This window comes from Elephas maximus, chromosome 23 (assembly GCF_024166365.1).
Source record: "Elephas maximus indicus isolate mEleMax1 chromosome 23, mEleMax1 primary haplotype, whole genome shotgun sequence".
NCBI classification, from domain to species: Eukaryota; Metazoa; Chordata; class Mammalia; order Proboscidea; family Elephantidae; genus Elephas; species Elephas maximus.
In genome coordinates, this window is record NC_064841.1 from 30150568 (window position 1) to 30177013 (window position 26446).

General features: G+C 42.3%; 1 protein-coding gene across 1 annotated transcript in view; it reads left to right on the forward strand.

The window, feature by feature from the left end:
* Positions 1-9457: 9457 nt before the first annotated feature.
* Positions 9458-26446, forward strand: part of SLC7A14 (solute carrier family 7 member 14) — a 63866-nt gene continuing 46877 nt past the window's right edge. The window contains exon 1 of the mRNA XM_049867720.1: positions 9458-9761. Within this exon, the coding sequence (XP_049723677.1) occupies positions 9458-9761 (304 nt within the window). The remainder of the gene's footprint in view (positions 9762-26446) is intronic.

A 26446-nucleotide genomic window follows, 5' to 3' on the forward strand; every position in this document is an offset into this window, starting at 1 on the left:
TCCCTGAAGAGGGCGCTGGAGGAGAGTGGTAGTGCCTCAGTGCTGAACAACCAGATCTCTGAACAAGCCATGGCGACTGCATACCACCATTCTCATTTCTCCTGCTAAGTAGATGCCAGATGTTCTCCTGAGGGTGTTTTCACAACTTTCTGCCAAATACATACATAGGTAATGGTCTCAACCCTGGAATGTTAACAAGCAGGACGGCAGAATAAGAAAATTTTTTTTTTAATAATTTTTATTGAGCTTTAAGTGAACATTTACAAATCAAGTCAGTCTGTCACATATAAGCTTATATACACCTTACTCCATACTCCCACTTACTCTCCCCCTAATGAGTCAGCCCTTCCAGTCTCTCCTTTCATGACAATTTTGCCAGTTTCTAACCCTCTCTACCCTCCTATCTCCCCTCCAGACAAGAGATGCCAACACAGTCTCAAGTGTCCACCTGATACAAGTAGCTCACTCTTCATCAGCATCTCTCTCCAACCCATTGTCCAGTCCCTTCCATGTCTGATGAGTTGTCTTTGGGAATGGTTCCTGTCCTGGGCCAACAGAAGGTTTGGGGACCATGACTGCCGGGATTCCTCTAGTCTAGTCAGACCGTTAAGTATGGTCTTTTTATGAGAATTTGGGGTCTGCATCCCACTATTCTCCTGCTCCCTCAGGGGTTCCCTGTTGTGCTCCCTGTCAGGGTAGTCATCGGTTGTGGCCGGGTACCATCTAGTTCTTCTGGTCTCAGGATAATGTAAGTCTCTGGTTCATGTGGCCCTTTCTGTCTCTTGGGCTCATAGTTATCGTGTGACCTTGGTGTTCTTCATTCTCCTTTGATCCAGGTGGGTTGAGACCAATTGATGAATCTTAGATGGCCGCTTGTTAGCATTTAAGACCCCAGACGCCACATTTCAAAGTGGGATGCAGAATGTTTTCATAATAGCATTATTTTGCCAATTGACTTAGAAGTCCCCTTAAGCCATAGTCCCCAAACCCCCGCCTTGCTCTGCTGACCTTTGAAGCATTCAGTTTATCCCGGAAACTTCTTTGCTTTTGGTCCAGTCCAGTTGAGCTGACCTTCCGTGTATTGAGTATTGTCCTTCCCTTCACCTAAAGTAGTTCTTATCTACTAACTAATCAGTAAACAGCCCTCTCCCACCCTCCCTCCCTCCCCCCCTCATAACCACAAAAGTATGTGTTCTTCTCAGTTTTTACTATTTCTCAAGATCTTATAATAGTGGTCTTATACAACATTTGTCCTTTTGCCTCTGACTAATTTCACTCAGCATAATGCCTTCCAGGTTTCTCCATGTTATGAAATGTTTCACAGATTCGTCACTGTTCTTTATCGATGCGCAGTATTCCACTGTGTGAATATACCACAATGTATTTAACCACTCCTCCGTTGATGGACACCTTGGTTGCTTCCAGCTTTTTGCTATTGTAAACAGAGCTGCAATAAACACGGGAGTGCATATATCTGTTCGTGTGAAGGCTCTTATTTCTCTACGGTATATTCCGAAGAGTGGGATTTCTGGGTTGTATGGTAGTTCTATTTCTAACTTTTTAAGAAAATGCCAGATAGATTTCCAAAGTGGTTGTACCATTTTACATTCCCACCAGCAGTGTATAAGAGTTCCAATCTCTCCGCAGCCTCTCCAACATTTATTATTTTGTGTTTTTTGGATTAATGCCAGCCTTGCTGGAGTGAGATGGAATCTCATCGTAGTTTTAATTTGCATTTCTCTAATGGCTAATGACCAAGAGCATTTTCTCATGTATCTGTTAGCTGCCTGAATATCTTCTTTAGTGAAGTGCGTGTTCATATCCTTTGCCCACTTCTTGATTGGGTTGTTTGTCTTTTTGTGGTTGAGTTTTAACAGAATCGTATAGATTTTAGAGATCAGGCACTGGTCGGAGATGTCATAGCTGAAAATTCTTTCCCAATCTGTAGGTGGTCTTTTTACTCTTTTGGTGAAGTCTTTAGATGAGCATAGGTGTTTGATTTTTAGGAGCTCCCAGTTATCTGGTTTCTCTTTGTCATTTTTGGTAATATTTTGTATTCTGTTTATGCCTTGTATTAGGGCTCCTAACGTTGTCCCTATTTTTAGAATAAGAAACTATTTTTTAAAGCAGAAATATTGTCCCAGACCAATAAATATCAATCCTCTTAGGGTTTAAAAAAAAAAAATTGTTTACTTCAAGCAAACCAAGTTGAACTGATTTCTCCTTGTTTTGCTCTTCCTGATCAATTCTGAACTAATACTGAGCATTAAAGGACATTAGTATTTTATACCTTTCCAGAATTAATGGTGGAAGTTCAGTAATGAACATACCAAAGTCTCTTTAAGTTTATACCTCAGACTTCTGCCCATTCCAGAGAAAATCACCTCAAAAAATATATATATATACAAATGTTTTGCCTAGTACATAGTAGGGGTTCAATAACAAAAATTATATTTTCATCACAACTATTCACATTCTCCTTTATAAGAAAAGTGTGGCACCTTAACCTTTGCCATGTAACTCACCTGTCTCCTGTAGGAGGAGTACACATCCCAACCCATTAACTTTGGGCTTAGTCATGTGACTTCCTTTAGCCAGTGTAAAGTCAATGGAAATGCCAGTTCCAATAAGAAGTGGAAAGGCATTGCATGTTTCTGTCAGTTCTTTGTTCCTGGCCTGTGCCATGAGAGAACAGCATATGAGAGAGTAAGTGAGATAGAGATTGCTCCTTCAGCCTTAATCCCAAAGTGAGAAGACATGTGGAGAAGACAGACCAACAGTCCAGAATAAGGAAAGAGACCTGAGGCGAACTCACAGCCTGGAAAAGAGCCACAGTAAGAGATAAATGTTATTGTTGTAAGATACTGAAATTTGGGGTTGTTCGTTACTGCAGCAAAAGCTGATTAATACACTCAATAACTTTTCGAAAAAGAAAAAGAAACAGCAAAGTTTGAAAAGGAAGCTGAATCTCTTTCTCATATAGTTATTCAGTTGTCATAGATTCAAACGCTTCTTTAAAGACACTTCAAGCAAAATAAAGCTAGTTGTTCCTTAAAAAGTTAGAAATAGAACTACCATACGATCCAGCAATCCCACTCCTTGGAATATATCCTAGAGAAAGAAGAGCCTTCACACGAACAGATATATGCACACCCATGTTTATTGCAGCAGTTCACAATAGCAAAAAGATGGAAGCAACCAAGGTGCACATCAATGGATGAACAGATAAATAAATTACGGTCTGTTCAGAGAATGGAATACTACGCATTGATAAAGAACAGTGAGGAATCTGTGAAAGGTTTCATAATGTGGAGGAACCTGGAAGGCATTATGCTGAGCGAAATTAGTCAGTTGCAAAAGGGCAAATATTGTATAAGACCACAATTATAAGAACTTGAGAAATAGTTTAAACTGAGAAGAAAACATTCTTTTGTGGTTACAAGAGGGGGGAGGGAAGGAGAGTGGGAGAGGGGTATTCGCTAATTAGATAGTAGATAAGAACTACTTTAGGTGAAGGGAAAGACAGCACACAATACAGGGGAGGTCAGCACAACTGGGACTAACCCAAAAGCAAAGAAGTTTCCTGAAGAAACTGAATGCTTCGAAGGCCAGTGTAGCAGGGGCAGGGGTCTGGGGACCATGGTTTCAGGGGACATCTAAGTCAACTGGCATAATAAAATCTATTAACAAAACATTCTGCATCCCACTTTGAAGAGTGGCGTCTGGGGTCTTAAACGCTAGCAAACAGCCATCTAAGATGCATCAATTGGTCTCAACCAACCTGGATCAAAGGAGAATGAAGAACACCAAGGACACAAGGGGATTACGAGCCTGAGAGACAGAAAGAGCCACATGAACCAGCGACTACATCATCCTGAAACCAGGAGAACTAGATGGTGCCCGGCTACAACCGATGACTGCCCTGACAGGGAACACAACACAGAACCCCTGAGGGAGTAGGAGAGCTGTGGGATGCAGACCCCAAATTCTCATAAAAAGACCAGACTTAATGGTCTGACTGAGACTGGAAGGACCCCAGCGGTCATGGCCCCCAGACCTTCTGTTGCCCCAGGACAGGAACCATTCCCGAAACCAACTCTTCAGACATGGATTGGACAGGACAATGGGTTGGAGAGGGATGCTGGTGAGGAGTGAGCTTCTTGGCCCAGATGGACACTTGAGACTATGTTGGCATTTCCTGCCTGGAGGGGAGATGAGAGGGTGGAGGGGGTTAGAAGCTGGCGAAAGGGACACGAAAAGAGAGAGTGGAGGGAGAGAGCAGGCTGTCTCATTGTGGGGGGAGTAACTGGGAGTGTGTAGCAAGGTGTATATGGGTTTTTGTGTGAGAGACTGACTTGATTTGTAAACTTTTACTTAAAGCACAATAAAAATTATTAAAAAAATAATAAAGCTAGTTGTGTCTAAGATACAATACAAATGGGTTAGCACATTATTAAGTAATATGGTAGGTGATCAAAAAATACTTCGAAGTAGGTTTGATCAACCACTTAGCAAAGACATGACTGGGAAGATTAGTAATCTATAAATCAGGAACCCTAGTTTTAGAGCCCATCATACACCTGAGTGAATTTGACAGGCACCAGCATTGTATGATTTAGGAGGCACATGTGCACACATGCGCAACATAGGGCCAGACTCCCCTACCACACTGCCATGGTCTAAAAACCATCAACCATAATGAACTGCAGCCTACCAAGAAGTACAATCAGAATGTGACTGATCTGGAAGCTGTAATATGTGAGACACGGCTGATCACTGAAGAAATTGAAAATGTTTAGTTTAGGGAAGATAAGACTCAAAAGAGATAGTACAGTCACCTTCAAAAACTTGAAGGTTTATCCTGTAAGCAGATTAGCCCTAATCTGTATAAATACAGTGAGCAAACTGGCGACAACAACAGAACATTATAGGGACCCAGATCTCAATTCAGTTTGCCAGGGTGTTCTGTTAAGGATTAGCAGAAACAAAGATTCAGATACATCTGACTTATATCTGGCCACCCAGTATAAAACACATTGTAACTGATGGATAGACACATCCACAGTTAGGGTGCAAATACACAGCATATCTGATCAGTTTAAAAAAGAAGCGAAGAGAAACAGAAGCAAGCATCTCAGGTGAGAATCCACCAAGACTGCCGGAGTGAGCCAGAGTAAGCCACAAGCATAAAGGTCAGAAAGCATGTTCTCAGGTGTAGGATGGTGACTATAGGTGAATCCACCATGTTCTAGCCACCCAACATTGTGGGCGCATCTTGGGGAGGAAAGTCAGGGTATAAAAGAATTAATAACACTGGGGGCTTCATTAGATAATGAAACACCAGAAAGAAGAAAGCCATTCTCTACAACCATGAGAAGAAGTAAGCAAGAATACCTTGGCGTGAGTACTAGGGCATACAGTCTTCAGCAAGAAGGAACACAGGGGAATTCAGCATAGAAAAGCCATGGCTAAGGACTGGGCAGCAGCCTGTGGGCTCCCTGAGAGCAGCCCAAGGAAGTGGAGGTGGTGGCAGGGGGTGTCAGCATTAGGTGACAAAGACCTGGCTAGAGGCCAGAGCAGAGTGATGCTAGTTGGGACTCACTACATGCCAGGCATTGTGCTAAAAGCTTCACTTGTATTAACCGTTCACTCCTCACAACAACCTTGTGAGAGGCAGATTCCATTATTACTGCATTTTACAGATGGCAAAACTGAGGCATAGAGAGATGTCGCCCAATGTCACATAGCTAGCAAGGGGCAGAGCCAGGATTTGAACCCAGGGAAACTGGCATCTGAATTCTATTGTTCACCAAGAGTCAGGAGCTCAGCCCAGAGTATGAGAAGCAGTGAGGTTGGTGGGGAGTAGGGTCAAGGCAGGACCCTGGGATACAGGAGTGGGGAAGGCCTCAGAAGGGTCACTCAGTTCGTGCAGTCCCCAGATGGGGTTCATCAAATCAGGCAACTTTTACTTTCACTCTAAACTCATGTTTGCCCACAGACTGTTGGGCCTGGGAGATTGATTACACGAAGTTTCTAACAATCACAGCTGCTAACCACATGAAGGGGCTCCTCTGTCTGCCAGAAGAACTATTCATGGGGAAGGTCATAAAGGGATTTTTGTAATCCTCTAACGTATTTGCAAAGTCAGACAGGAATGATTTTTGGTTGTTTACTGTTTTGTTAGCCTTTGTTTTCTTCCTCTCTTCACCTCCAATGGCAGGCTCCAACCTAATTCAATAATCCTACCTATGCAAGTGAAATTCCAAACCTTAATTATGTTCATCCTTGAACAAAGCTACTTTTACCATCATTATACTTGGAGCCCACTGAACCCTCAAGCATGCCAGCAAACACCACAATGATGACTCTCTCCTCCCAGATGCCCTGTAAGACTTCCTTAGTTATAGCTGTGAAGTATTTGGAGAAACTCGAATTAAAGTGCTAGAGAAAGCACAACACACATTTATCGCCCATCTTGGAAAGACAACAGCAATGAGCTTCCAAAACTATCTTTGCTTAACATAATCTGGGGGTAATGAATATGGATTATTGTCAACAGTCATTTAGAAGCATGTTTTCATTTGTACATTTTGTTCTTTCCCAGTAAATTTCCTACCAAGAAAGGAAATGCCCTAAGCTCCTGTTTACATCCATAAAGCAAGCACTCAGAGGAATTACACCCAGGGAATAGAGCCAGGAAGGCATTCTTGTCACCTCAACATTTGTTCTAGTTGATTCTCAAATTTTGACCATAGTTTCTAATCACCAGGAATACGGAGGGCAAATAGAAGCTGTCGCCTCCCTAATGAGCCTATTCATGTCTCAGTGTCATTGTGACAGTTTCTGATGAAGGACTGATCAAGGCAAGTATCCCAGAGGGGAACCTCCAGGTCATTACCTGCAGAAGAAAGCTGTCAAGAGACCCACCTACCTGCCCAGGAGGAAGTACCTGTCAGACTTGTGGACCCATGTGGAAAATGGCAATATCTGATTTTCCACGCCAAGCACTTCAGCAGTTTACTTGTGGATCTCAACCCTGCTGTGCATTTGAATCATCCCGGGAGTTTTTATAAATCCCTATGTCTAGGTCAGGGCCCAGACAAATTAAGTCAGCATTTCTGGGGTGGGATCCAGGCATCAGTGTTTTTGAAAGCTTCCCAGGTAATTCCAATGTGCAGCCAAGACGGAGAGCCACTGGCAAAGGGGATCCGAAGATCAGAAAACCCTTTCACCACCCCCCAAAGAGTTGACATCCAGCTTACCTGCATTTACCGCTGTTAGGTGTCTACCCTCCTCGTTTCCAACCGCACGTGGCCTGTGAGGCCCTCCCTGACCCTGAGGACAGTTTGTCCCACCCTCCTGAGTGCAACCTCCTTGCTTGGAGGCGTTGGCCTGCTGCAGAATTGCACTAGACTGTTTACTTGTTGGCCTCCCTCAGCAGCAAGTCCACATGTTGCTCACCTTTTACAGCTATTCATGGGACTAACTTAAAGCATTCCTCAGGGCATGGTTCGTCAGCTAAACGTTGCGCCTGGGCTAGAATGGGTTTTTTTAATGTAAATTACATCATGTTTCTCCCCTGAATAATATCCTCCATGGCTTCTCACAGCACTTAGATAAAACTCAACCCCCTATCTTGGCTTACGGGACCCTCGCCAGCTTTAGCCAAACGCACATCAGAGACCCAAAAGGAACGGCGCCCGCGCCAACTGGTTGTACCACTTCCGGCAAGTAACGTGCTTCTTCCGGCCTCTGTGGCCTCATCTGTGAAAGCAGATTTGTTGTGAGGGATAAATTAATTGATACACATGAAGCTCTAACGCAGCGCTCAAATCCTCGCCACACCCTATACCAGTCACAATCATTTCTTGGAGCAGGCCTCAATGGTTGTCGCCTGTGAACCACCTATGAGGAACACTCTTCCCCGACACCCTGCACGACTGGCTCCTTCTCGTCACACAGGACCCAATGCCATGTCCTCAGAGACTCTGCCTGACCGTTCCTGACCTGTTTTTGTTTGTTTGTTTCCTTATCCCTCTCTGGAGCCCTGGTGGCACAGGGTTAAGAGCTCCACCAAGGGTTTCCAAAGAGCAGCTGGTAGATTGGAACCGCCCACTTCTTGGTTAGCAGCAGAGCTCTTAACCACTGTGTAACAGGGCTTTTATATATATATATATATATATATACACATATATATATATACCTATATATATATATACACACACACATATACACACACACACAAACATATGCATACACATGTGTAGAAAAGGGTCTAAAAAATATAAACTAGGTTTTAATGATAGATCAATAGGTAGGTAGCATTTTGTTTGCTCACATGTTTGTTTTCTGCTTATATGGTCTGATTCTTCTGCAACAGACATGCTATTTTTTTGAAATAAGAAAAATATTAAAAGACAAACTTTTCAGGAAGAACAAAAAAAGCATCTTTCACTAGCATTGTAATTTGAGGGTCCTTCATCTCCAGTTCTAGACTGGAAGCTCCATGAGAGCAGGGACCACATCGAGTTGAAATTAAGTATATATGCCCATTAGCTTCCCCACAAGACCGCAACCAAAGCAGTCATTCTTACATCCTTCCTTGTATACATGTGGCATGTTTTCTCACAAATCCCAATATGAAATGAATGCAGACACTCTAGGCTTTTAAATGGTTTTGGTGTATACAGTGACTATCCAACTGCAGTGGTATTCAAGCTGTTGTCAAGAATAAAGGCATAGCACAAGGTGACACTGTCAAATCTAGGGGGAAATGAAACTAGTAGGGCTGTCACCCAAACCCTGTGAACTAAATTGCCATATATCACCTTATTCTTCTAATTAGTTTATGTTTGAAAAGCCTTTAGTGGCAGGCAAGTGTTATGTTAAGTGCTAAGTAGTAGTAATTAATAACATTAATAGACTACATGGGCTGATACTTAGTGTAAATATAAATGTCCAAGGCATGTCAGCACAGTACTTGGAACATTCAGCTGTACTTTAAAAATATGTATCCCTCGCATGTTGTGAGTGCACAGGATAGACTTCTACCAATTCAGTACCTTAACATCCAGCTAGCTTGGTGGTGTAGAGGTTTAGAGCTATGGCTGCTAATCAAAAGGTTGGCAGTTTGAATCTATCAGCCACTCCTTGGAAAGCTGATGGGGTAGTTCTACTCTGTCTTATAGGGTCACTATGAGTCAGAATCAACTCGACGGCAACAGATTTGGTTTTGGTTTACGCCTCCCAGTCATGGTTTGTTCCCACTTGGTCTCATCCTCTCCTTTCTTGTGTTTTGCCTGCAGACGTTCATGCCCAGGAGACGACTGCTTTGGGTCCCTCTGGACCATTCCTGAAATGGAGATCTTTGTTCACTAGATGAATTCCAGAACCACGCACTAAGGCTTCTATAGCCCTCTTCATTGGCTGACCTATACCACAACCCGTATCACTCAAGATGAGTGGCTTCCTTGCCTCCCTGGACCCCCGGCGGGTACAGTGGGGGGCTGCCTGGTACGCCATGCACTCCAGGATTCTGCGCACCAAACCAGTGGAGTCCATGCTAGAGGGAACTGGAGCCACCACAGCACATGGTACCAAGCTAGCCCAGGTGCTCACCACCATGGACCTCATCTCTCTTGGTGTTGGCAGTTGTGTGGGCACGGGTATGTACGTGGTGTCTGGCCTGGTGGCCAAGGAAATGGCAGGACCCGGTGTCATTGTGTCCTTCATCATTGCAGCTGTTGCATCCATATTGTCAGGTAAGTGTCTCAGTGCAGGGGAAACGTTCTTAGTGGTGAGATGTATGAAGTGGCAGAAGAGTGGTGCATCGTGCTCCCTTTTTGTCTTGGTTTCCAGGGAGTTCAGGGCTAAATTTTGGCTCAGTTGTAGTAGTTTCCCCCTTCTTTGGCTTTTCAATATAAATAATTTTTTGGTTCCCCTGCTTATGCCAACCTCTCATTCCCATCCATGTTCTGTTTCTATTTTTATTATAACTCTCCCTTTCATTGGAAGATGGCTCAAACCCTTGAAGGGGCGGGGGGAGTGGATGATGCTAGGATATAAATAATAAACAAAAGGTAGGCAGAGTAGCAAATAGACAAATCAATAAATCTGCTACTATTGGGATTTGACAAGCCTCAAACTGGCATTGTAAACCCCAAGCAAGAAGGAGCCAGGCTAGGAGCTTTAAGGCCATTGTGAGAATCACGAATCACCATCTGCCACAAACCTCAACGGACTGATATTCTACAGAACTACCTCAACTAGTTCCTTCTCTACACTTGAGAAAGAGTCATAAAATGCCTATGAGTCATAATGGACTCCATGGCAATGCGTTTAATTTACCAAGACTTACATGTTCATAAATAGTGAAATGGCTCTTCTATTTCCTTTTCCTCTTTCCTGCACACCAAACCAGTAGAGAAGGCTGGTTTGCCTTCTCCTGGGTTGTAATCCACGGCATCTTCTCAGGATACCAGGAGTAAGTCAATGGACAATTTGAAAAAGAAGGAAAAGGAAAAACATCCTGCTTTTGATGGTCATAATGCAAAAGCACGAGGGTTTCCTGATTTTTTTGGTGGCAGATCATGCAGGTCAGCCCATTACCAACAGTGAATGTCTTGGTCTCTTCAAATGTTTCAGAAGAAGTAGGACTCTTACATTGGGAGCCTGTGTATGCATTCCGTCATAAGAAACACACTGCATTAATGTTGTACCAGATTAAACCACCTTTATCATGTGGTATGCACATACCATGTGTGCACAACCAGAAAATGCATTGGTTTATATCTGACATCTTCTTAATTTGATGAGGACAGTATCTCCAGTCTGTGATGGTTAGTCTCCTGTCATGGCTTGTTTTCCCTGTTGGTTTTACCACTCTGCTTTTTTCCTAAAGTCATCCTCTCATATGCATGCGTATCCTAATAATTGAGGTTTCTGCAAAACAGAAGATTTTTTTTTCTTGTAGATAAAAATAAATTATTCACATGGATGAGTTTCTTAGGTACTTAAATTCTATTAACCTGATTGCAGTCATTTCCAAACTTATTTGGCAAAGAAATTACTTGGGAGAAAGTGCCAGATTCTTACTCGCCATGAATTTAAAAATCTAAAAGTGTTATCATATAGAGCAGAATGGTAATGATAGGATGCAGGCAGCATATAACCAGAGGGTCCCACAGAGGACATAGGGCAGATACCTAAGGGTCCTGCCCAGTTAATATGGACTGCACAGTCTCCCCTAGACCTCACCCTGTTACGACCCATTCCTCAGACCATGATGAACGGAGCATCTACACCTCACCCTTCACGGTGGTACGTTACATCTGGAAACGAGAACATGGCCCCGTACTGCTCCTGGCATTCTGTGAGCCCACCTCCATGACCACAGTGGTCATGGTCACTATATAATATAGACTTTCCACTGCTCAGATGGAGGGTCTAAGATTGGCCTAACAAGTTTTGTGCTAGAATCAGCTCACACCAGCTGCCAAAAGCCCAATGGTATACATCTTTTGCCAGCTTCATATTCAGTGACATCATGTTGTTAACTTGAAATTGGCTATGGCTATTACACCACAGAAATTGACAAATGCCTTCTCCCTGCACCAGGCGTCAGAAGAAAACTCCACTCTTCCTCCCCCCCAGTTGTGGCTCCCATCTTTCCACTTATGGTCACATCCTTAACATTTCTCTACACCTTGTGGCTGACTCCTCTCCCCACTGCGGGCAGCCAAATCTGCCTAGAGCCCTCAGCCAGGGCCAGGACCAAAATAACTTGTGCCAAAGTTAGAATGTTTGTGGCAGGTTTCTTCAACCAGGTCTCTCACTCCTGTTTTCCAAACTAAAGGTAAGTCCCCTTCCACTGACTTCTTTCCACTCTCATATCATCATCCCCACACTGATCATCCTTGTCAGCAACAGCCCTTTCTCCTTCTGGCCTTTGCTAAAACCTGATTCAACCCTAAGGACACCGTTTCCCCAGCTGTCCACTCTTCCATACTTCTCGCGCACTCACCAGATCAGAAAGATCTGGCTACCTCTGTTTCCCCACTGCTCCTTCCAGATCCGTGTTCTTCCACCATCATGTCAAAGCCCCACCACTACCTAGCTGAGCAATCTTCAGAAAGTTCCAGAACCTATCAAAGTTTCATTTTTCTCAACTGCAAAGTGGAGCTAATAATGGTGCTTAACTGATGGCACTACTGTGAAGATTAAATGAGAAAATATATACAAAGCTCTTGGCCTCATGCCTGTTGCTGGTAAGCATCCATTAAAGCTCATCCTCCTGAGGCTTATGCCCCCTGGCCCTACCACCCTCAACTCTTACTTATTCTGATCTCCTCACCTCACAGCCACTCCCTCTCATAGTCTTCTTCAACAGCCCAGCTTCTGCCATTATGCCAGGCAATTCGAACATCCAGTAGTTAAACCCATCCACCAACCTAGTCCATCCATTCTGGGATACTGTCATGCACAAAGCCTTCACCTCCACCAGTGCTGTATCAGCCACCACCCTCATGGCCACACCTTGGTCTTGGAACACCTGGGACTGTTTTACCTCAAGAACTCTCTGGCCTCAGCTCATTCACTCAGTCCCCATATACTGACTCCTAAACCTCATCAAGAATTCCCCAGCCTCCTTGATTCCCTTGTGCCCCATCCAGACTCTGAAACTACCCAGTAAAATCCAGCCTAGAATCTCTGCCTTCCCAAGTCTGTTCCTGGGTGAATAAAAGCTGTTTAGAAAGATTACACATCTATATAGGTGAGCACACCAGACTTCCTCAGCTGGGCTCATGAGTTCTTTCACTTGCCCTTTGCCAATTCCTCTTTATTATTACTCTACATTTTCACTGCCTCTCCTAAAAAAAAAAAAAAAAAAAAAAAAAAGCCACCCTTAATTCTCATCTCCTCACTTTCAGCAAAGAATCTCAATTCCTTGAAGATATCTGCCACGGACTCCTTAAATATTCTTCTCCAAAATGTGTGTCTATATGCTTACCCCATACTTGCCACCTTTCCCCGGTTTCAAAGGGTCAAGTGTTCCTGCTCTCAAGCTAAATCAATCCCTTGTCCACTTAACCTTATCATCTTCTACCCCCTCAATATTCCCCTTCTTGGAATTATGTCTTCAGCCTCTCCTTCTCCCCTGGTTTCTTCCCGTAGTCATCTCTCCTATCCTAAAATTTAATTCTTCTTAATATTCCTCTGGCGACTGTTCAATCTCTTTCCTCTCCTTCTCATCCAAACTCCTCAAGAATAGTCTCCAATAACTCTTAACCTCCAATTCATTCCTCAACCCACTGTGTTCTAGAATCTGCTCCCATAATTCTACTAAAACTACCCTTAATAAAGTCACCAATGACATTCTCTTTTCCAAGACCTCTAAATATTTTTTGGCACATGTCTTACTGGAACTTTCTGCTGGCATGCCATCCTTCCTGAGACATTCTACATTCCCTTGATTACTGTATGACTATGTTGTCCTTCTTCTCCTCACACTTCTGTGATCATTCCTTCTCTATGTTCTTCATGGCTTCCCTTTCTCCACTTGCTCCTTAAATGTTGGTGTTTCCCACTATTCCTCTCACTTTACACGCTCTCCTAGGTGATCCTATCCTCTCTTACTGATTCAACTGCCATCAACATTCTGATGCTTATATCAATATCCATATTCATAGCTCCTTCACGTACATTTCTCCCAAGCTTTGTACTGCCTGCCAAACATCTTCATCTGGATGTCCCAGACACATCTCAATTCAGCATGTCCCAAACTTATCTTCTTCCTCCAAATCTGCTCCTGAACTGTATTCTCTTATACTCACACACACATCCATTCCAGGAAGAAACCTAGGTGCTATCTTTTTTTGCCCTAACTCTCACATTTAATCCCCAGTCCTAGTAGTTTTACCTCCTAAACAATTCTCAGATCAATTCACCTTCTCTTATTGTTCTTGCCCTGAAATCTCAATTAGTCACAATTCTTTCTACTTAAAGCCACTGTAACACAACACTACCTATCATGAATGTATTGGCTCAATTCCTGGATCTAGGAACCAATGTTGTTGCATGTTTTCTGTCTTTCCAACTCTTAGTTGTCTTTCCCCCTATGTATTGCCTTCATCTTCATAAAAGTTATTTCTTCATCTTTACAACTCACAAACCGAAGTAAAAGAAACCTTCACCCAGTATCTTCATATCATGGAAGGACTCTGATTGGCTTTTCTTGGGTCATGTATCCACATTTATATTGCTGGACTAGGAGAAAAACAGCAACACTTGGTAGGTGCATACCAAACTGAGAAGCTTGACTGCCCATTTAATATTTGTGGTAATGAATTTGAAGGTGAACCCAGTCTCCACATTCGGGCATTTTTCTTCAGCAAAAATCACTGCTTGTTTGCAAGAGTAGAGTAAATGGAAATTAAGGATTAACTAAGCTTAGCTTTTTCCAGGCAGAGGGAGAAAAGAGCAATAGGGTTAAGGGTGTTTGCAAAAGAAGAGTAAATAGTGCTGGATCATACAATCTCAGCTGGATAAAAAAAGAAGTAAGAATATGAGGGTGGTGATGATTCATGAAGAGTGGTCGGATTGATGGAAATTGAAGATCTCAGTGAAGTCAAGAAATTGTTGGGATGAGAATACTGAGAAAGTAAGCTAGAAGGATAGGAAATGACAGTTGAAGAATGGGATGTTTGAAATTAAGATTTCAGAAGTGGTACAGTAATCAGTACAGCAATGTTATATTAGGTTCGGAACCTGAGTCAGCCACTGACTAGGAGAGACCTTGAGCAAGTTCCATAATTTCTCTGAGACTCAGCTTCTCCACTTTAAAAATGGTCATAATACTACCCACTTCATAGAGTTGTGAAAATGAAATGAGATGAGTATAAAGTGCCTGGGCCAATGCCTGGCATATAGCACTAAACCAGTGGTTATTATTATTGTGTGCCAAACACTATATTAGCTGCTTGCCACACATTATCACAGTTAAAATTCACAATGTCTTTTCAAGGTAGATTTTATCATCTCCAATTTTACATATGAGGAAACTGAAGTTTAAATGGCATAGCCTAGATTCAAATCTGTTATGCCAACAATATTTCTCAAACCTGGCTGTGAATTTAAACCAGTTTTATTCTGAATAATAGATATTTTTAGAGGGTCAGTTTTATTGAATTATAATTATAAACAGTAAAATTCACCCTTTTTGACAAACACATATAATCATGTAACCACCACCACAATCAAGATGCAGAAGAGTTCTATCACCCCAAATAATTATTTATATATATTACATATAAATAAATATAATTTTATTTATTTTGTTTTTGTCGTTGAGAACAAACACAGGAAAACATACACCAATTCAACATTTTTACATGTACAATTTAGTGACATTGATTGCATTCCTTGAGCTATATAACCATTCTCACCCTCATTTTCTGAGTTGTTCTTCCCCTATTAACATAAACTCACTGCCCCCTAATGTTCCTGTCTAATCTTACGAGTTGCTGTTGTCAGTTTGATTCCGTATAGATAGTTCTTAAGAGAGCATAATGCTCAAGGCAGATATTTTTTGCTAGTTAAGCTAAACTACTGCTTGGTTTTAAGAAGACTTCAGGGGATATTGTTTGGTTTAAGGCTTAAAGATTGTCTCAGGGCAATAGATTCAGGGGTTCACCCAGCCTTCATGGCTCCAGGAAGTCTGGAGTCCGTGACAATTTGAAATTCTGTTCTGCATTTCCCCCCTTTTGATCAGGATTCTTCTATGGAATCTTCGATCGAAATGTTCAGTAATGGTAGTTGGCCACCATCCAGATCTTCTGGTTGCATAACGAACCAAGCAGTTTTTCACGGAGGCAATCAGCCACACACTCCATATCCTCCTCCTGTTCCTGACTCTCTTCTTCCTCTGTCACTCGGGGCAAATAGAGACCGATTGTTGTGCTTTGGATGGCTGCTTGCAAACTTTTAAGACCCAGGTACTATGCAATGAACTAGAAGGTAGGACAGCGACACTAAACATGTTATTAGGCCAATTAACTGGGATGTCCCATGAAACCATAATCCTAAGTCTTCAAACCAAGAAACTGAATCCCATGAGGTTTTTGGCTGTACATAAGCAGCTTCAGCAGCTACTCTTTTTTGTTGTTGTTGTTGTCGTTGTTATAAATATATCTATCATACAACTTTCGCCAATTCAACTTTTTACAGGTGTACAACTAGTGACAGCAATTACAGTAATCAGCTGTGTAATCCTACCCTTAATCAATGCAATATTTGCATACCCATTAACTCCCCCTCCCTCCCTCCCCCTCACCCCTGGTAACCACCAATAAACTTTGTTCTTTATATATTTGCCTTTTCTTGTCTTTTTGTATAAGTGAAAACCAAAAAAATTAAACCCATTGCTGTCAAGTAAATTCCAAATCATAGCAACCCTATAGGATAGAGTACAACTGCCCCAAGGAGCAGTTGGTGGATTCTAACTGCCAGCCTTTTGGTTGGCAGCTGAGCTCTTAACCACTGAACCACCAGGGCATCTATATAAGTGAGGTCATACAATATTTGTCCTTTTGTGATTGACTTATTTCACTCAACATAATGTCTTCCAGCTCTATCCATACTATAGCATGTATCAAGGCTTCATTTCTCCTACTGGCTGGGTATGTATGTAACATTTTGTTTATCCATTCATTTGCTGAGAGGCATTGAGGTTGTTTTCACCTTTTGGCTATTGTGAATAGTGCTGCAATGAACACTGGTGTACAAGTCTCTGGTTGAGTCTTTGCTTTCAAGTCTTTTGGGTGTATACCTCGAAGTGGAATTGCTGGGTTGTGTGGTAGTTTTATTTTTAGTTTTTGAGGAGCCACCACATTGTTTTCCACAACACCTGTACCATTCTGCATTCCCACCAGCAATGGATAAGTTTTCAATTTCCCCACATCCTTGCCAACATTTGTTATTGTCTATCTTTTTTTGTTTTTTTTTAATCTTAGCCATCCTAGTGGGAGTGAAATGGTATCTCATGTGGTTTTGATTTGCATCGCTCTGATGGCTAATGATGCGGAGCATCTTTTCACATGTTTGGTGGTCATTTGAATGTCCTCTTTGGTAAAATGTCTATTCAAGTCCTTTGCCCATTTTATGATTGGGTTCTTTGTCTTTTGGTTGTCAAGTTGTCAAAGTTTTGTATATATTTTGGTTATTAGATTCTTCTCAGCCAAATTCTTTAATACTGTCTTTTTGTAGTCAATCCCTCCTCCTACCCCCAGTCCCTGGTAACTACTCATCTGTTTTCTGTCCCTGTAGTTTTGCCTTTTCCTGAATATCATACAAATGGAAGGAATCATTTAGTATGTAACCTTTTGAATTTTTTTTTCACTTAGTATGATGCATTTGAGATTCATCCATGTTGCTGCATGTATGAGTGTTTTGTTCCATTTTATTGCTGAGTAGTATCCCATTATATAGATGCACCATAGTTTGTTTATCCATTCAGCAGTTGAGGGACATTTGGGTTGTTTCCAGTCAGGGGTTGTTATGAATAAAGCCACTGTAAATGTTCTCGTACAGGTTTTTGTGTGAACACAAGCTGTCATTTTTCTTGAGTAAATACCTAGGCGTAGAATTGTTGGCTTTATGGTCTAAGTGTATGTTTGCCTTTACAATGAACTGCCAAATTTTTTCCAAAGCATCTGTATCATTTTGCATTCTCACCAGCCATATATGACAGTTCACATTTAAAATTCAGTTGCTCTGTCCCTTGCCGGCACTCAGAATTACCAGGATTTGTTGTTGTTGTTGTTTGCCATTTTAAAAGATATATAGTGATATGTCAGTGTGGTTTTAATTTGTATTTCTCTAATTACTAACAATGCTGAGCATCTTTTCATGTATTTATTTGCCGTACATATATCTCCTTTGGTGACGTCTCTGTTCAAATCTCTCACCCATTTTTTAAATTGAGTTCCTTGTTTTCTTATTATGAAGTGTTAAGGGTTCTTTATAAATTTGAATACAAGTTCTTTATGTGTTTTGCAAATATTTTCTCCCAGTTTGTGGCTTGTCTTTAGTTTTCTTTTAATGTCTATTTATTTCTTTTTAAAAATATTGATGACCAGGCTCCAGCCCCAGAGATCCTAATGCAATTGGATTGGGGTGGAGCCAGGGGACTGGTGTTTTTTTAAGTTTCCTGGGGTATTCTGATGTGCAGCCAGGGTTGAGAACTGCTGTGTTACAGGAACCAGAACCTACACTCTGCTGCATGCATGACCTGAAAGAAGAGAAAACATATGTTAAAATAGAAACTATTTGGCCAGCAGAATCTAAGAGATTTTCTTGACCTTGTGGCATCCTCCATGTCATGCAAACCAGCTTATAAAATGAAGCAAATATGACTCAGGGAGAGAACCACTTTCTCTACAATTTGACAAGCTACAATAACTTCCCAAGCTCCACCTACCTGTTCCCCTCTACACCATAACTGCCCATAGCCCTGTCCCAGGTGGAAGGAAGGAAGCTTTTCAGAGGAGGTGGCTGTGCTCCAACCTTCACTCTTTGTCCTGAAAAGTCTCATCTACTCTTTAATTGCCCAATAGGTCACAACTATACCTCATGCCTATGCCAAACCTAAAATTTTGTCCATTTTGTGTATACCAGATTATATAAACCAGATAGGGGAAAATAGTTTTTCTTCCTGGTTCTCACCTACAGCTTTGTTGAGGGACTGAAGGATAGAGGCAGGATGGTTTACAGAGGTTGTCTAACTCAGTTACCTGGGGACAAAATACAAAACAAAGCCATTAGGCCACCACCTGGCTATTCAAAGGCACCTGCCCCAAAAGGCTCCCAAGAATGTGAGCAGGGGCAGGGTGGCAGGTTTGACTTGACTGAATGACTCCTAAACTCATGTTCTTTCTACAGTAACTCTTCAGTCCAATATCTCAAGTGGTTTTGGTAAGGAGGAAATGACAGTCTGCATGCACAGCGTCAGTCCCCTGCCTGGGCACAGCACCAGTAATTTTTTTAGCATCTACTCATAAGTAGTGGTCTGCAAAAAATTGGACAGGCCCAAAAACAAAATGAGAGTAAAGGGGCACACTGGCCCAGGGGCAGGGACTAGGAGGCAGAAGGGGACAGGAAAGCGGGTAATAGGGAACCCAAGGTTGAGAAAGGAGAGTGTTGACGTGTCGTGGGGCTGTTAACTAATGTCACAGAACAATGTATGTACTGACTGTTTAATGAGAAACTAGTTTGTTCTGTAAACCTTCGCCTAAAGTACAATAAAAAATTAAAAAAAAAAAGAAATGGTCAGCAAAAATTTAATAATACAGTAAAACCTGTGAGAGCCAGAACTCGACAGGACAGCTGTGTTTTTCTGGGTCTCACAAGTTTTCCAGCTTTGAGAGGGTACAGTCTTACCACTTTTTTTTTTATCATTCTCTATTTAGTCAAAAATATTTAAGTTTTCCTTCTCTGACAAGTTTCCACCTTACACAGGTTCCAGCTTTCATAGGTTTTACTGTATATGGTTCAGTAAAAGTATATTGTGTGCCCACCATAGACACCAGTAAACCAAAAACAAAACCCATTGCCATGACAGAGTAGAACTGCCTCACAGGGTTTCCAAGGGGCAACTGGCAGATGTGAGCTGCCAACTCTTTTATTGGTAGCTGTAGCTCTTAACCACTGCACCAGCAGGGCTCTGTACTGGGGCAGTACCAAAAGTAAATAAGAAATGGTCTCTACCCTAAAGGACTGATTGTTTACTGATGGAGATGGACACCAAAACTGATAACTCAACTATGGCAAAAGTTATAGTAGTAACAGTCATAGCAGTAGCAGTAGTTGCCATTCACTGAGCACTTCTTAGGTACCAAAAGAGTTCTAAGTGCTTAACACAGTATCTCACTTAATTCTCACAACAGCCCTAAGCAATAAGTGGCATTATTATTCTGTTACAGATGAAAGAACTGAAACAGGTCTTGTGCATATCGTATAGAACAGGGAAGAGATGATGAGGTCCTAGGCCCTGACATGGAGGTCAAAATAGAGCTTGGGTTGGAAAGAATTTGACAATGAGGGGATGAGAGAAGATGAAAGAGGGAAAAATGTTCCCTCTAGGAAGAAAAGACACATAGTAAATTAGAATGTTTTTTAAATAATGTTATCAGAATAACAGATTTTACAGCCCAGTTCCGGTGACAGAAAGTGAGAGTAGGAACACAAAAGTCCAGTAAAGGAGACCACCACAGGACACCATGAGGAAGAGGACGGTGACTTTGTGAGCCAGACAATGCAGACGCTGCTCCCAAGTAGAGCCTCCTTGTGGTCTTCACCATCCTACTGGAGGGAGAGGGTGACTTTAGTTTTATTTAGAAATGAGGAGCCAGAGGCTGAGAGAGGTTCAAGGAAGTTCCAGAAAGTCGCACAGATATTTAGTGACAGAGCCAGAACTCAAATCTAAGGCTGTAGGATGCCAAAACTCACGCTCTCTCATCTTACTTAGCAAGCTGCCTCTGAGATCTTTGAAGCCCAAAATAATTCTCATTAGATGTGTATTAATAAATTGCAATCAAGAAGAGGGTCTAAAAAGCAATAAAGGGCTGTCTTGCTGAGCAGTATTTTTCTTGGCACTTTTAGTTTTTGATTGAGCACTGGGGTTTCTAATTTGTATTTCCTGCTGTCCTCATTTGCTCTTTAGCATCTCTGACCCATCATCAGGCCAGCCCGCAGCAACAGAATCCCTGGGGAGGTGGCAAGGGGAGCACAGTCTGTCAAGCACATGCCGTTTCCCACAAGCCAGGCTCCCAACCTCCTCCTGGCTGGGTCTGCAGACCTTTGTGAAGCTCAAATGTGGTCTCTACATTCCAGTTTTCATCTTGGGTTGGGTTTTCATGACTGAGGAAATATTGCCCAAATATTCAGAGTCTATATAGTTTTTGTTTTTTTTTTTTTTATATAGTCTGGTGAGTTCTCTTTGTTTTGTTTTGTTTTGTTTTGTTTGTTTTAGTTTTTAATTTTTCATTTATTTGTGTTGTTGACAATATACACAGCAGGACAAACACCAAGTCAACGATATCTATGTGTGCAGCTTAGTGACATTGGTTACATCTTTTGAACTGTGCAACGATTCTCACCCTCCTTTTCCAAATTATCCCTCCCCCATTAATATAAACTCACTGCCCACTAAGTGTCCTGTCTAATCATCCAAGTTGCTGTTGTCAATTTGAGCTTATTTTGATTTTCAGAACAGTAAATCTTTTTCCCCTACTCAGACTGAAGCCAGACATGAGGGGTGAACACTAGAGAGTAGGTCCTTTCGCAGCCCCTTCTCAGAGATGTAGGATCACTCAGTCCTCAAACTTACGTTCAAGTTCCCCCACACACCTACTGAGAACTGCTGTCAACCAGCTGCTGAGAAGGGGGATGGTGGTAAAGACACATTGACAGGGTGGGGAGAAATACAAAGATAAACAAATGCACACCAGTCCTTAAGCTTCTGGAAAACTACCTCTCCAACATATTGTCCAAATACAACCAACCAGTTTCCATTAAGAGGATTCCAACTCATGGTGACCCCATGTGTGACAGAGTAGAACTGTGTTCCATGGGGTTTTCAATGACTAATTTTTTAGAAGTAGATTGCCAGGGCTTTCTTCCAAGGCACCACTGGGTGAACTCGAACTACCAACCTTTTGGTTAGCAGTCGAGGATGTTAACCGTTTGCACCACCCAGGGACTCCTTGTTCATATACAGAATGTATCAATTTTCTAGGGCTTCTGTAACAAAATATCACAAACTGGGTGACTGAAAACAACAGAAATTTATTATCTCACAGTTCTGAAGGCCAGAAGTCCTAAATCAAGGTGTCGGCAGGCTCCCTCTGAAGACTCTAGGGAAGATCCTTCCTGGATTCTTCCAGCTTCTAGTAGCCCAGGCATTTCTTGGCTTGTAGTATAACTCCTCCAACCTCTGTCTCTGTCACCACAGCACGTCGCATCCCTCTGTTTCTCTCTGTCTCTGTGTCTCTTCTCCTCTTTTTAGGAGAGGACCCCCCCTACTCCAGTATAACCTCACATTAACTAATCACAACTGCAAAGACCCAAACAAGGTCACTTTCATAAGTACTGGGGTTTAGGACCTCAACATATGTTTTTAGGATACACAATTCAACCCATAACACAAAATTACATGTGGAATATTAATAATGATACTAGCTACCCCTGATGTCTATAAAGCACCTGGGACATAACTTAGTAAGCACTCGATAAATGTTGGCTATCATTGTTACTATCATCATTAGGCACATGGTGTGTGCCAGGCACTGTGCATACATTACCTTGCTTAACCCTCACAGTAACCCTGCTAGGTGGATATTAGTGTTCCCATTTTACGGCTAATCATAATAGCTGAACTACTGAGGACTTACTATGTGCCTAGCACTAGCTGAACACCATTTGCATAACCCTCCCAACAAACCGAACACAGTAGGTACCATTATTATACTCATTTTACAAATGACAAAACTGAGACTCAGAGAGGTCAGGTGACTTGCCCAGAGCCAAGTGGCAAAGGCGGAGTCTAAATTGATTCTGCCAGACTCTGGAGTCTGTTTGTGATGGTTAAGGTTGTGTGACAACTTGGCTGGGCCATGATTCTCAGTGGTTTCACGGTTATATAATGATGTAATTAGGCAGTTATGTAATAATGTAGCTATCCTCCATTTTTTTTTTAATCCTCCATTTTGTGATATAATGCAATCAGCTCCATGATGTGATCAGTCAATCAGTTGTAAGGGAGCTCCCTTGGGGGTGTGGCCTGCATCCAATATATAGGGATGTTCTGGCAAAGCTTGCTGGCTTTCGCTCACTCTGGATCCTGGATCTGGCTCTTCATCATCTGACCTCTGGTTCTTGAGCCAGTGACCTGCCATATTGCCTGCCAATCTTGGGATTCATCAGCTTCCACAGACTGTGAGCCAGCAGCCTTCCATCTTACCTGCCAATCTTGGATTCATCAACCTCCACAGCCTGTGAGTCATCAGCCTGCTGTCTGACCTGCTGATCTTTGGTTCATCATCCCCAGCAGCTACATGAGTCAGGAGAAGCCTCCAACCTGACACCTGACCCATGGACTTGGGACATGCCAGCCTCTACAACCATGTGAGCCATTTCCTTGAGATAAATCTCTCTGTCTCCCCTCTCTCTTTCTCTGTCTCTCTATGTATATCCAAAACACAAACAAACGCATTGCCATCAAGTCAATTCCGACTCATAGCAACACTATAGGACAGAGAAGAATTGCCCCGTAGGGTTTCCAAGGAGCAGGTGGTAGATTCAAACTGCTTACCTCTTGGTTAGCAGCCAAGCTCTTAACCACTGCACCACTAGGGCTCTGATATATATGCATACATACACTTCATTGGTTTTGCTTCTCTAGGGAACCCAGCCTAAGACACTGTTACTCCCAAGATACTTCACGCAGACATTCTCCCCCAAAATTAAAAGACTTACAATAGATAATCAAATGTATCAAGGAAAATATCATCCTTATTTGGAGAGCAGCCTTACCTCGGCCCATCTTATTGATTATGAGAGCGTTTTTCTAGATCAACACTTCTGTAAATCAGGTCATGAAAAATGACTTCTAAGTTCAGCGTCTTTCTTTTTGTCACCTGTCAGCAGTAAGAAGGTCTTGTGAAGTGCACGTAGCTCTTGTATATAGGGCGGGATTGACAGCCGAAAGGAAGGTGGGCAGCTCAGAGAAGGTGGGCACATTTTAACAGAGATTTGCAAGTTTCTCAAACTGCTGGTTGTGAAAGTGAATTTCCTCCTGCAAACTCAGGAAAACACGGGCTCCTCTTGCATCTTCTGCAGTGCCTGGTGGCGTGGACAGTGCACACCCAGAGCCCCTAGCACGGCTATGAGAAGGGACTGACCGCCTGTTCCGTGCTCAGCATGGCAGGAGGTGCTGCAGAAGACAGGAAAGAACTCTGGGACAAAGGGCTTGTGAGCACTGCAAGAGACAACAGGGTTCTGGATCAGAAGTCGGAACACCTGAGACTATTTTCCAACTCTCTCCTTCAGCAAGTCAGGGCCCTTGGGCAAGTCATCCTTACCTCTCAGCCTCAGTTTCCTCTTTTGCAAAACGAAGAGTTTGAATTTGATTGCCTGTTTCATGAGTTAGAATAAAAAAGAACCCAGGGAGGAGAAAGAGTTGTAAAGAAAGGTCCAGTGTCTCAACTGCACACACACACAGACACACATACACACAGAAACACACACACTCTCCCAGTTAGCATCAGGGAGCCAGATGCAATTAGTCCCTAGAGTGGAAGTTCCTAGGTTCAAGCCCTCCTCTGCCATTTACTACTTCTGCGACTGGGAATATAATTAATGCAGAGCTTCCCAAACAGGCTGCCAAAAGTTAAAGGTGTGCCAAGGTACTGATCCCTCAGCCCTCAGGGCACCTAGGAGGTGGCAGAGTTCCCAGGCTAGTCACATCTACCTGTAAGCAGCCTTGCCCTTTTACACATTACCTCTTTTCCATATCCACACAAACATTATCATTTTCTAGGGTCACTGTGAGTAAACAGCAATGGGTATACAGGTAGGTGTGTCCTACCAAGTGAAAAAGGTTAGAAAGTCCTGAGAACCTTTCTTGGTCTTGGATTCGGCATCTGTAAATGGAAATAATAATAGTTCCTATACCATAAGCATCTCATGAGGATTAAGGCTGTGCATGTAAAGCATTTAGCATAATCCCTGACAAGTAGTAAATGTTCAGTAATGTTTTCTATTATTATTATCACCACTATTCTCATTACTACCGGCCAAGTCTCCAACCTAAAAAGGCTAGGTTCTTTCTTTAAAAAAAAAAAAAAAATTTATTGTGTTTTAAGTGAAAGTTTACAAATCGAGTCAGTCTCTCATATAAAAATTTATATACACCTTTTTATATACCCCTAATTGCTCTCTACCCTTAATGAGACAGTATTCTCGTTCCCTCCCTTTCTATTTTTGTGTCCATTCGGCCAGCTTCTGACCCCCTCTGCCCTCTCATCTCCCCTCCAGACATGAGATGCCAACATAGTCCCATGTGTCTGCTTGATCCAAGAAGCTCATTCTTCACCAGTATCATTTTCTATCCCTTAGTCCAGTCCAATCCCTGTCTGAAGAGTAGGCTTTGGGAATGGTTCCTGCCTTGGGCTAACAGAAGATTTGGGGACGATGATCTCCGGGGTCCTTCCAGTCTCAGTCAGGCCATTAAGTCTGATCGTTTTACAAGAATTTGCGATCTGCATCCCATGGCTCTTCTGCTCTCTCAGGGGTTCTCTGTTGTGTTCCATGTCAGGGCAGTCGTCAGTTGTAGCTGGGTACCATCTAGTTCTTCTGGTCTCAGGATGATGTAGTCTCTGGTTTATGTGGTCCTTTCTGTTTCTTGGGCTCATAATTACCTTGTGTCTTTGTTGTTCTTCATTCTCCTTTGCTCCAGGTGGATTGAGACCAATTGATGCATCTAAGATGGCCGCTTGCTAGTGTTTAAGACCCCAGACACCACTCTGCAAAGTGGGATGCAGAATGTTTTCTTAATAGATTTTATTATGCCAATTGACTTAGATGTCCCCTGAAACCATGGTCCCCAAACTCCCGCCCCTGCTGCGCTGGTCTTCGAAGCGTTCAGTTTAGTCAGAAAACTTCTTTGCTTTTGGTTTAGTCCAGTTGTGCTGACTTCTCCTGTACTGCGTGTTGTCTTTCCCTTCACCTAAAATAGTTCTTGTCTACTATCTAATTAGTGAATACCCCTCTCCCTCCCCCCCTCATAACCATCAAAGAATATTTTCTTCTCTGTTTAACCTATTTCTCCAGTTCTTATAGTAGTGGTCTTATACAGTATTTGTCCTTTTGCAGCTGACCAATTCCACTCAGCATAATGCCTTTCAGGTTCCTCCATGTTATGAAATGTTTCACGGACCCATCATTGTTCTTTATCAGTGCATTATATTCCATTGTGTGAATATACCATAATTTATTTATCCATTCATCCATTGATGGACACCTTGGTTGGTTCCATCTTTTTGCTATTGTAAATAGTGCTGCAATAAACATGGGTATGCATATATCTGTTCGTGTAAGTGCTCTTATTTCTCTAGGATATATTCCAAGGAGTGGGATTGCTGGATCGTGTGATAGTTCTATTTCTAGCCTTTTAAGGAAATGCCAAATAGATTTCCAAAGTGGTTGTACCATTTTACACTCCCACCAGCAGTGTATAAGTGTTCCAGTCTCTCCACAACCTCTCCAACATTTATTATTTTGTGTTTTTTGGATTAATCCCAGCCTTGTTGGAGTGAGACGGAATCTCATTGTGGTTTTGATTTGCATGTCTGTAATGGCTAATGATTGTGAGCATTTCCTCATGTATCTGGTA